The sequence below is a fragment of the Garra rufa genome, chromosome 20, assembly GCF_049309525.1.
Source record: "Garra rufa chromosome 20, GarRuf1.0, whole genome shotgun sequence".
NCBI lineage: Eukaryota > Metazoa > Chordata > Actinopteri > Cypriniformes > Cyprinidae > Garra > Garra rufa.
In genome coordinates this window covers 41,102,792-41,116,020 of record NC_133380.1, presented here as the reverse complement: position 1 = coordinate 41,116,020, position 13,229 = coordinate 41,102,792, and the positions used below count along the sequence as shown (strand labels likewise).

Here is a 13,229-nt window from a genome sequence, read left to right as displayed (position 1 = left end):
GTGCTTCTAATCGCAGTCCTCGTAAACATATACATTTGAATACTAATAAATAGTAGCTAAATAAAGCTTGTCCAGTGCTTGAACAGCATTAACTGAGAGAAACGTATGCATTAAAGACCTCGACTTTGTGTGTAGTGTTACGATAGAGGATATAATGTTTCCTGTATGTGTTTCATGCTGTCACAGGGATTTCAGTGGCTTTGCAGTTATGAACACCTGAGCCCAATTCCACAGGGGGGAAGTGGTCGATATGTCTTTACAGGCCACTGTGTAAAACAAGGAGGTGTTGAGATGCAGTCAACCTTTTGTTTTAAGGGGTCGTGACATGTTGGGGCTGCAAGCAAAGCTCTGACATATAAAAAGCTTAAGGATGGTCTAATATTTACTGGAGGAAGAAATGCACATTGACTTTGAATTGGTGAGCGCTGATATCTGAACGTGCACCTTTCGCTTAGACCAAAACAACTGATATTGTAGAAAAATAGACAAAAAGTAATGCATTACAAAAAAGCTGAATGTGATTGATAACATGCACAGTAGCGATTGATTTAAGACAACACAGGAGCACTCTATTTAATGGAGCAAAGATGTTTTTGGACAATTTTTGTGCTGTGCTTCATGAGCATCATGAGTGCTTTTTGCATTGGTTAAAACATGTTTGATTGCACACTGATTGCTTTTATTGATTTTTTTCTCCCTCCTGTCCTTCTGCCCAAATTTTTGCAGTTGTTTTGTTTCAGCTTGAACTTATTATTAGTTGTATTTTTTTTGTTTATTACTATATTGTATTATATTTATTGGAATCTAGAGGCCTGATTCAAATTATTGATCACTGCTCATTCTAATAACATTATCACACATTTATGCTGGTTACACATACAGTACATGTTCACCCAGGTAAAAATAATAATAAAAAATATACTTAAATACCAGCAAGTACATTTTTTGTGCTAAATAAAATTGTAAAAGATATACACTATAAATACGCTAATTAAACTTATATTTCTACTTCAGTACGTCAGTGCAATTGCAAAAGTATACTAAATACCACTGATATTTACTGTTTTAATTTTTTAGTGCATTGAAAAAAAGTATATTACCACAGAATACAGAGGAGTTTAATGTTAGTACACTTTTATGCAGTTATCCTAAGTTTAAATTAAATCAATTTTATTTAAAATATATTAGTAATGTATGTAATGGTTATGAATACATTTTCCTGACTGTGCTACTTAAGTACACTTAATATAAATAGACTAGCAATAATACTTAAATTGATTTAAAGTGTAGTTAGATAAAGCACATCAGAATGGTTTTATAGTTGCGTTGCTTAAAAGTGCGCTACAATCGCTTTACATAAAATTTTCATGGATATTTATATTTTCTATCACTTTTATACTATACTATACTGTCTGTTCAGTGTGAGTTTGTTCGAGTCTTGTCTTTGTTGCCTTCCCTCTGTCTGGATTTACCTTCTGTGGATTTATTAAGAACTGTTTATCTTAATAATCGTCTTTGTGTGTGTTTAACAACACAGTACCTGTGACACCACAATTCAGTTTAACATCAAGTATTCTTTTTGCATAAAGTACTTGAATGTGGGGGAAAAATGCTACTAATGACATAGCAATAGTGTAGTTGATTGTACTATTTAAAGACACTATAAACATTATCATATAAAGGGAATGTTAACATAATTACAGTACATTTTAAATAAATTATTTAATCTAAAAACATACATGGGCAATACATTATATCTATTTTCATGGTGTCCCAAAATAACACAGTTGTGTACACTTGGATGTTATTAAGATTATTTTAAGAAGTTCTAAATTGTTAGTAGATTAAGTACAAAATGTGTGTGTGAAAATAGAGCACTTTAAGTACATTATGAAAGTGTACTGAAAAAAAAAAGTTTATTTTACTGTACTTTTTTCACTTGGGTATTTAGTTAGAATGAAATAGAGTGGCATTAAAACTCTCAGTATTGTTTATGTTCAGATTTACAAAGCATTTATTAGATTTTTTTTTATTTACATGACATTTACGCAAAGAATAAGTATTTGCAGTGTTGGCCCTTCTTTTTTTTCAGGACCTCTGCAATTGGACTGGGCATGCTCTCAATCAACTTCTGGGCCAAATTCTGACTGATAGCAACCCATTCGTTCATAATCACTTCTTGGAGTTTGTCAGAATTAGTGGGTTTTTGTTTGTCCACCCACCTCTTGAGGATTGACCACAAGTTCTCAATGGGATTAAGATCTGGGGAGTTTCCAGGCCATGGACCCAAAATGTCAACGTTTTGGTCCCCGAGCCACTTAGTTATCACTTTTGCCTTATGGCACGGTGCTCCATCGTGCTGGAAAATGCATTGTTCTTCACCAAACTGTTGTTGGATTGTTGGAAGAAGTTACTGTTGGAGGGTGTTTTGGTACCATTTTTTATTCATGGCTGTGATTTTGGGCAAAATTGTGAGTGAGCCCACTCCCTTGGATGAGAAGCAACCCCACACATGAATGGTCTCAGGATGCTTTACTGTTGGCATGACACAGGACTGATGGTAGCGCTCACCTTTTCTTCTCCAGACAAGCCTTTTCCCAGATGCCCCAAACAATCGGAAAGAGGCTTCATCGGAGAATATGACTTTGCCCCAGTCCTCAGCAGTCCATTCGCCATACTTTTTGCAGAAGATCAATCTGTCCCTGATGGTTTTTTTTTTGTTTTTTTTTGGAGAGAAGTGGCTTCTTCTTGACACCAGGCCATCTTCCAAAAGTCTTGTCCTCACTGTGCGTTCAGATGCGCTCACACCTGCCTGCTGCCATTCCTGAGCAAGCTCTGCACTGGTGGCACTCCGATCCCGCAGCTCAATCCTCTTTAGGAGACCATCCTGGCGCTTGCTGGACTTTCTTGGACGCCCTTCTTGAAGCCTTCTTTACAATGCAGTGGAAAGTTTTTTTTTGTTCGGGATTAAGTTAATTTTCATGGCAAAGAAGGACTATGCAATTCATCTGATCACTCTTCATAACATTCTGGAGTATATGCAAATTGCTATTATAAAAACTTAAGCAGCAACTTTTCCAATTTCCAATATTTATGTAATTCTCAAAACTTTTGACCACGACTGTAGAAAGTTACAAATCTCAAAGTCCACTCCAAAGGGAGCACAACCTAACACTTTTTGAATTTCGCGGTTTATGTAAATCCATGTGGGGTTCAGAGTACAATTATTATCCACATTATTTTTACACTTGTCTAGTACAAATATATTGCTTTGTTTCATATTTACAGTGTACACGTTTTTCGTTATTTACCTCAAAAGAAAGGAAGTGAACATGTAATACATTGTAACATCTGAGGGGCACGTTGTAACACGACCATATGACAGCTTAAAATGTTATCTGATCCAATGAAAAAAATATACACAACAAACTAAAATATTTTGTCAGTAAAATACATGTGTTAACTTGTTCAAATGAAGTAATGACGGTTTTTGAAAAAATAAAAATAATCTAATTTTGGAGTTTGACAATGAACACATGGCAACAATGCTTGGAACGGTCCTGATCGCAACACACAGCTGTACAGTAGTTCAAAACAATGTGGACAAATAGATGAAACACATTTAGACATTCAGAGAAACACACACAGCTCTCATAGAACACCACACACATAAACCAGCCAAAATGCTTTACTTTTCTTGAAATAATGACGTCTGAACATTAAACATGGATTGTCAGCCTTTATTCACCTGTTTCTTGTGGTTTCTTATCAAATCCTTAGAAGTAAATAGTGTAAATTGCATCGCTAATGTCACAGAATAGCATAGTTTAATAACAGCGGGGCATATTGTCACACAGTGTTACAGCGTTCCCCATCTGCGCCACTGGAGTTTAAAGCAGGTTAGTGTCTTCTGCTGGTTTGCCAAGCATTAATAAACTATCTAGACTGATAAATAACAAATTGGAGATTAAAATAATAGCAGATTTGTCTCATTTTAAATGAATACTAAAAACTGAAATGAAAAGTTTACTTCAGCCAGAAATGTACTTTTACTACGGTAAAATAAATATTCAGCGATATCTTCAAAAGGCTTTTGAATTTTGGCGCTCTTTTTTCTCTGCATAGTGTTGCTATGGTAACTAGTAAATACCGTAAATTTGGTTATGCTAGCATGTGTGGAAATATTTAAACCATGTGTGTTACAATTAACCCCGCGTTAGCTTGTGCCCCGCTCTACTCTATTTAGTTTTTTAAAAATCCCTTTTCAGGGACTACAACGAACGGCTCCTTTGGACTACAGCGTTTGTTTTCTACATGCTATGACGTCACAGTTAAAGCCTCCTTTAGCAATCCGATGTGTTTTAGTAAGTAAAATATCCATATTTAAAACGTAAGAATCACTTTAATCTATCTTGCGCAGTTGTACACAGGACTTGCTGCTTTAGGAAGGGGCGTGGCAGGACTGAATCGGCGTCTAAGCTGTTCACCAATCGCAACGCAGTGGGACTGCTAACCAATCACAACACATTTTGTTTTTCAGAAGGCAGACCTTCATCAAATCCTGAACTAATCGAGCCATTTGTGGCAGCCTGGGGAGAAAGCTATTGTAATAATGTAAATTATGTGAAAAAAAAAGAGTGTTTTTCGCATGCACTGTAAAAAATACTTTTCTTACTTACATTTTTTGTCTTGTTTCTAGCCAAAATATCTAAAAATTCTTAAATCAAGAAGGATTTTCTAGACGAGTAAAAATTATTGTCTTGTTTTTTAGAAAAAAAAAAAAAAAACAAGTCAAAATGAAGCGTGTTTTTGCTTGAAATAAGCAAAACAATCTGCCAATGGGGTAAGAAAGATAATCTTGTTTTCTGTTTGAAATAAAAAAAAAATTTTTACCCCATTGGCAGATTATTTCGCTTCTAAGCAAAAAAATCACTTAATTTTGGCTTGTTTTTTTCTAAAAACAAGACAATTATTTTTACTCGTCTAGAAAATCCATCTTGATTTAAGAATTTTTAGATATTTTAGCCGGAAACAAGACAAAAATCTAAGTAAGAAAAGCATGTTTTGCAGTGTGAGCGCATGTTCTAGTGCACTCCCAAAACAAAATAAAGACTTTGTAAAAGAGCATAATAAGACCCCTTTAAATCAAGAAGGAAAATCATTTTCTTGTTTTCAGAAAAAAAAAAAAAAAAACAAGTCCAAACTAAGCCTATTAATAAGATTATTTTACTTACCCCATTGGCAGATTATTTTGCTTGTTTCAAGCAAGAACACACTTAGTTTTGACTAGTTTATTCTGAAAATGACAATAGTTTTTACTCGTCTAGAAAATCCTTCTTGATTTAAGAATTTGTAGATATTTTGGCTGGAAACAAGACAAAAAATGTAAGCAATAAAAGCTTTTTTTTTTGCAGTACTATAATGTTTGTGCTGTAACCGCTGTGTGTGACATCTGCCCTCCTGAATCCAAACTATGCTGCATTCATTTATTTATTTTATTTTGCTGCACAGCCCATTCAGCTGCCTTCACTGGCCAGTGCTTATATTCACGCTGCTCTCTGATTGGCCTATACACTGCATCACATGTATCTATATCTATAGAATATAACCCTACTAATTATTTAAAAAGCCAAAGTTATAGTAATTATGTTCTAATGGATTTAAGTTTGATTAATTGCACAGCCCTAATGAGAATAATGAAAAATTCAATACACGAGGAAAACAAAATAACATCAAAATGCCATTACCATTTGTTCTCATAAGCGTTTACCGTGTCCGTATATTTCAAAATACATGTTTCAGCTGAATTCACTGGGCTGAACCTGGCATTGTGGCCTGCGTGTGTGTGTTTGAATTAGTTTAGGGATTATTGTATCTGCCGGTAAATGATGTATCAGTGGCGGCGAGCAGGCTTCTGGATTTCACCGATTACACGCTGGAGCAGCAATCTGTGCAGTCAAGGTTACAGATAAGGATTAAACACGTAACCGGCGCAATAACGCCGCGTGAATGCAGGCCCAGCGAATCATGCGTGACCGCCGCCGAGTCGCTGCACGTTTGATGAAAACCCTGATATCAGATCACAGCTGAGAGCCCAAATGCGACTGTTCTCGCACCGCAACACGTTACCATACCTGACGTGGAACTAAATGCCAAACGCGTGTCGTTAAGCTCACGGGAGACGCGCATTAATTAGGTCATTGCAAACTGCCGCATGCTAATTGCAGCATTGTGATTCTTAATTGCGGAATTGTTGGAATCTGTTTAGGAGGCTAATGCCCGAGACAGCTGGTATGCACACATTTTCTGCTTTCTTTTTTCCTCTTCATTTTCATCCTTTCTTTGGATTTCGTCCTCTGGGACACCGTCCAATTCACAGTATGGGTCCTTTTTGCCATGTTTTCCCAAATTATATGTGTTTCTGTGTGAGTGTGTGTTTAGTAGGAAAGAAAATTAGATTTTCTGTGTATGCCTGTGAATAATTCTTCATGCATGTGTGTGTGTGTGTGTGAGGTGGTCCTGCTCTTCTTCCTCCTCCTATGTCCACACAGACTTAATTTAACCCCATTATAATAATTCATGCACATATAAAAACCCAACTCCCTTTGGTTATTACATATAATTACATTTCTAAGGAAGATTCATGGCTGTTTTTTCTCATCTTGTCATGTTGAATGCAGTACTGATTGCTTGACATTTGTGACCCTGGATCACAAAACCAGTCTTAAGTCGCTGGGGTATATTTGTAGCAATAGCCAAAAATACATTGTATGGGTCAAAATTATCGATTTTTCTTTTATGCCAAAAATCATTAGCATATTAAGTAAAGATCATGTTCCATGAAGGTGTTTTGTACATTTTCTACCATAAATATATATAAATATATAATATTAGTAATATGCATTGCTAAGAACTTCATTTGGACAACTTTTAAGGCGATAGTTGTATCTCAGACAAACATTGTCCTATTTTTTTATATCAATGAGCTTATTAAAAGCTTATTTACCCAGCTTTCAGATGACGTAAGAATCTCAATTTAGACAGATTTACACTTATGACTGGTTTTGTGGTCCAGGGTCACATTTGTTTTGCTTGGTAAATAGGACAAATCACGTGTTCACATGTGGCTTTAAGCAATAGTTCATCTAAAAATGACAATTCTGTCATCATCTATGGGAGAAAGAAAATCAAATGGATTTGGAAGGACATGAGGTTGAGTAAATGCTGACAGGATTGTCATTTTGGGGCCAAATTGTTATTTTAATTACACCTGGGAAGGCTAATGTGACTGCATTAATATATTTTTAGCTGATCGATGTGAACTGAAATTCCCCGGAGATGTCGTCTATATTTAGAAGAGGACGCTGGTCCTGGTCGATTCGTGTTTGTAATGGTGGGCATTGAAAGCCCTCCCAGTGTGACAAGATCCCTGTTTTTGCTTTATGGATTCTTCTTTGTTTGAACTCCTGCTGTTTCAGATATTCGTTTTATCATTGACATCTCCCATTGAGACTGGTTTAAAATAGCTCGCCATCAATTTGTTTACTTCAGGTCTGCTATATGAGAGCCTTCATCTGCACTGAAATGAGAGAAGACATATCATAGAATGGATAAATGTTGTCTCAGACGTGGTGGGGAAAAAACTTCATGACCCTGGACCACAAAACCAGTCTTAAGTTCACAGGTATATTTGTAGCAATAGCCAAATATACATTGAATGGGTCAACATTATAGATTTTTCTTTTAGGCCAAAACTCATTAGCATATTAAGTAAAGATCATGTTCCATAAAGATATTTTGTAAATTTCCTACTATAAATATATCAAACCTAATTTTTGATTGGTGATATGCATTGCTAAGAACTTCATTAGGACAACTTTAAAGGCAATTTTCTCAGTATTCAGTTTTTTTTTGCAACATCAGGTTCCAGATTTTTAAATAGTTGCATCTCAGCTAAATATTGTCCTATCCTAACAAACATACATCAATGGAGAGCTTATTTATTCAGCTTTATGTATAAATCTCAATTTGAAAAAAAAAAAAAAAAATACCCTTATGACTGGTTTTGTGGTGTAATGTCACAGTTAAGGTTATATTGTTAAAAAAAAAAAAAAAATATATATATATATATATATATATATATATATATATATATATTTTTTTTTTTTTTTTTTTTCTACTTCAAAATTTTCATGTTCAAATTGTTCATTTTTTGTGATTGTCTGCGTAAATTATCAGTTTTACTAGTAATTTGTCAAAATATTTATTGATCTAATTATTATTTATATTATTGTATTTTTATTGTAAAACTATAAATATTGTTAATAAATAATAATTTAAATATTTTAATATTTTTATTATTTAAAGTTCTCATTCTCTAGCATTTTTTGTTAATTAAATTTAGTTGAATTAAATGTAACAAAACAAAATAATAATAATAATAATATTATTATCATTTTATTATTATTATTATTATTATTATTATTATTATTATTATCATTATTATTATTATTATTATTATTATTATCAAAACTGCTTTACTACTTACCTTTAGGTCTCCTAAAATATGATAATTTGACATTTTCATGACATTTTCCGTTTTTAAAATGTTGTTAAAATTGTATTTCTGAATGCAATATTTGTTAAAAAATATATTGAATAATACATACAGTGCACAGCATAAATGAGTACACCCCCTCTGAAACATAACAAATTCAGCAATTACTCTTTACTTAGATGACATGTTAGGGTCTTTTGGAGATTTAATATTCCAGCAAGCCGGCTTGATCAGTTACCAAAGAAGAATGTTAAAATTATTCAGGAAAAAAAAAAAAAAAAAAATATATATATATATATATATTTTTTTTTATCAGAGTGCTAAAATGTGTTGCAAAAATGAGAACACCCTCCTGAAAGTTAATAAATAAAACTAAATACAAATTTCTGATGTAACTTTAGGGCAAGTTTTGATCAACAGATAAGAATGTTAAACCAAAACTGTTAAAGATAAGTACTTTCTTGACAAGTGTTATAGCCCACTGTTGTCAGACTTTGAAACCACTTGAAAGAAAACTGTCAGAAAATGAATGTAATTCACAGCATAAAAGAGGACAGTGGTTTAAGAGAAATAATTGTTGTTACAAATTATTGTTTTAAGTGTGAAAATATAGCAAAAATATCACAGAAATTCAAAAACAATGGACTTGTGAAAAGGCCCCTGAAATAACCAGGTCTTCTCTTTAAGTTTTAATTTAGTGATGAGAGAGTTTTTGCTAGAAAAAGAGCAGCAGAAATACCTTGCAAGTGTATCAGAGCCGGCAAAAGCTGTGAAAAGAGTGACTGTTTATCTGAGTAAGATGCAGCCTGCAGAAGTGACATGAATGGTTGTTTATCCACACCAGAACTACCTACTGCAGCCAAAGCACAATAAACTCATTTAGCTTTTCCACGGCCCATAATTACAAAATATAGACTTCTGGGAATCCATACTCTGCTGTCAATCATTTCAGATCTAACAGCATCCAGAATGTTATGTTGTTGCTGGAGCAGGAGTACAGTGAGAAGTGTCTGATTCCCACAGTGATGTTCAGCGCTAGTAAAGCTCTTCTATAGGGATGTATGGTGAACATGAGAAGTAAAACATGTTCCTGAATCAACATCCTTGTTGATCCTGGAACAACATTTCAATCAACCAATCAGAATTGAGGGATAACTTTTCAGGAAATGTCAGTTTTAGGCTTACGATCAGAGTTAGGTGCTTCAACACCCTTGTTAATCAGCTATCATTTCCCTCTGACTTTAGGAATAAATTATGGTCAGGGTTAGGTTTAGGGGTAGGGATTTGGTTAAGTCTATATTTTTGGACACTAATGTTGATCCAGGAACATGTGTTACTTGGCAAAATCACAGCGACCTGTATAATACAAAAACCTAAAACAGAAGATGCTACACTCTCCTCATTCCCTGCATTGTTACGATTTTTCAACATGACAGTGAAGATATTCATTCTTCCAAGGTGAAAATCCTTCAGTGGACTTGTATTTCACTTATTCTTAACACTCTTGAGCAGCTGTGGAGGATTCTATTGAGACGAGCCGAGCAAAACTTCCCATTAAAGATCAGGGCATTTAAGGAGCTTGTTATCCAGGAGTTAAACAGGACAGATGTGAAAATGTGTCATCAACTTGTACACTCAGAGCAGTGTACTTGGAGTTAGGGAGGACATATTAACGACTAAAATATTACACTTTGTTGACTTAAATCAAGGGTGTATTCATTTCTGCAACAGGCAAAAACACAGTTTTTTCATGCACCTGTCAAGTTTGAGATTTTGGGCTTTTTTTGTGTTTTATAAAGAGTAGTAGAAAGAAAACATTCAAAAGAGACGGTTAAATGTTTCTTTTATAGCACTTTATCTATTTGTGTCAATAGATTTCAATTACAATACATCTTTTTAAAGGTGTTTTCTCAAAATGAGTTTTTTCTGCTACACTGAGCCATAAATCTCCACTTCAGCAGCACTTACACACACCACACTTTGCATTTGTGTTCCTGTCTATATCCTGAAGGTTTTTACAGAGGGATTTGTTCATATATAATCTGCTTGATTTTATACAACATTTTAAAAATGTTTTAAAGTTTTTTCCCCCCAAAAAATGTAAAGTAGACAAAGTAGACAAAATTCTAAGATTGACAAAATGAGATACCCCAAATCTCCTCTGTACAAACGTTTGACTCTTATATGTCAAAAAAATAAACAAGAATTTTGAAACTGATTCATCCAATGTTTTGATTTTTGTTCTAGAAATCTATGCAAATTTGTGCATATTTCATTAAACAATGGCTCATTTGCATATTAAAACCTAACATTTTAGAAAACTTGTAATACAAAAAAAGTTTGCAATTAACAATGTAATTAATCGACTGAGGTGATAACTGTTCTTTTTTTTTTACCTTATTCACTCTCATTTTTATTAAGAATATGTTTAATACATTTAAATTTTGCCATCTATTTTATGAAGTATATTAGTGATCATTAAAAAATACATCATTTATATTCAGGGAGGTGTACTCATTTATGCTGTGTATCATTATTATATAAAATTAACATCAATACAAAGACTACATTAAAAAAAAAAAAAAAAAAAAAAAAAATATATATATATATATATATATATATATATATATATATATATATATATAATTTTTTTTTTTTTTTTTTATTATTGTGGACACTCTTGTTTGTCATTGCTGGTTAACCTTAATCTCTGTGTCTGTTTCTTACAGGAGTTGATGTCCACTATGGCTACGCTTCGCTTTGGCCAGCACATCATAAAGTCATCGGCTGTGTTTTTGAAGACGGAGTTGTCCTTCGCTCTAGTCAACCGAAAGCCGGTCGTTCCTGGCCGTATCCTTTTCGGGTTTACCGTAGTGACGGGGGTATTACTGTGAGGTGAAGCGAGAGCAGGTAGGGTTTTGAAGTCTTGACTGTGTTTGCTCTGTAGAGCAGCTCTGTCGCTCCCTGCTGTTGCTCAGCAACAGTTTACTCTTTGTTAAGTTTGGTCTGACCTTCACATTAGGGCCGTATCAGCAGATGTTTACCGTACAGCGCTGCCTCTCCCTGCGAACAAGACTCTAGAAATGGCTGAAAGTTTTGCTCTCTTGTGTCTGAAATTATCTGAAGATTCTTGACAAGTTACTTCTGAGTAATGGTCATGAGTCATGAATCTAGGAAATGGTGCCTTTACATTTTCAAGCTTAATAAATCATTTAATTTGTGGTACGTTTTAAACTTGTACTCAGCCTAGGTGAACCAACATGGCTGCAGTTGTAATCCGAAGTTAAGAGGAATACACACAAACACAGACATATAAAGTAGTTGTGTTCTATACATTTTTTTAGAAGTAGTTATGACTGATATATACATACAATCCTTAAAAAATATTTGGTTATTGTTAATAAATGTAACGTTTTAATTTGTGTGATTAACCCTCTACCTCTGATACAGAGTTGCCATATGGCAACAATTCATTTCTACTGATTTCCTTGTTATTCTGAAAATAAAAAAAATAATAATAATAATAATTTTTGGCCATTCCATTGCGGTACACTGTTGCCATATAGCAGCGTTTTCTTAAATACCCCCCCAAAAATCTTTTTTTTTTTTTTTTAATTTGTTTTGATTTGTACAATTGAAGCTATTTTATGTAATAAAAACTTATGTGAAAAAAAAAAAATATTTCATGGTAAGAACATAATACCATACCAATACTGTACCATAGAGGGTTAAGTACACAACAAAAGTTTTTATTTTTATTTTTTATTATTCATAATATAATTATTAATATTAATTGTGATTTGGACAAATTAAAACAAATAAAACAAACAAACAAACAAAAAAAAGCACACTGACTTCTAAAACTACTTTTTGTAAATTTTTAGTGCTTAATAATCTCTAGTTATTAAGCACTAAATATGTGCTATGTCTATGAATTATCTGCATTTGACAGTTTTTCTTCTTAGCATATGTATATATATATATATATATATATATATATAGAGAGAGAGAGAGAGAGAGAGAGAGAGAGAGAGAGAGAGAGAGATAATTGCAAAGGATTACATGTCATATTACAGTATGTAATTGATTAGATAAACATTTTCCAGTCAGTTGACAGCCTAAGTTAATGATTTAGATATTTAATTGCCAAAGATTGTCTTTGTTTGGTGCTCTTCTTTAAATGTTGCATGCACAAATCGTGCTCTTTTCACAAACTGACTCGGCTGCACGCAACACAAAAAGCCAAATGCCATGAATCATCATCAGATGCTCCATAATACATTCTCCTCTTTTTTTGTGCTTTGCTTCAAAAAGAAAGCAGAGACTTCTTTGTCTATTAATCTTAGTGCTCAACGTGCAAATGCAAACGTTGCATACATTTGCATGATTTCCATTGCTGATTTGTTTGAATAATGGCCTTATTCTTTTTTCGAATAGCAATAAGTCCTTGGCTTTGCGGCAAAAGATCTTCAAGTGCTGCTCTGTTTTATGTAAGCCTCTATGTTTAGATGAAGTTCTGATGGAAAGCCATTTTTCACAGCATTATAGGCCACTGCAGCACATCCTAAACTCCAGCGACAGGCAGCGGTGTTTGAGGGCATAAGCAATGCATTAGCATTATTTAATTGTTACTCTCGCAGTCCGAGCGGGTGAAGCATTATGGTAGGAGACC

At 33.8% G+C, this 13,229-nt stretch overlaps 1 protein-coding gene across 1 annotated transcript in view; it reads left to right on the top strand.

Annotated features, from left to right (window-relative positions):
• The window catches only part of LOC141293552 (bis(5'-adenosyl)-triphosphatase), a 327,189-nt gene that overhangs the window by 100,350 nt on the left and 213,610 nt on the right, over positions 1-13,229 (top strand). Inside the window, exon 2 of the mRNA XM_073825574.1 lies at positions 11,287-11,407. Coding sequence (XP_073681675.1) covers positions 11,293-11,407 — 115 coding nt within the window. The 5' untranslated portion in view covers positions 11,287-11,292. The remainder of the gene's footprint in view (positions 1-11,286; positions 11,408-13,229) is intronic.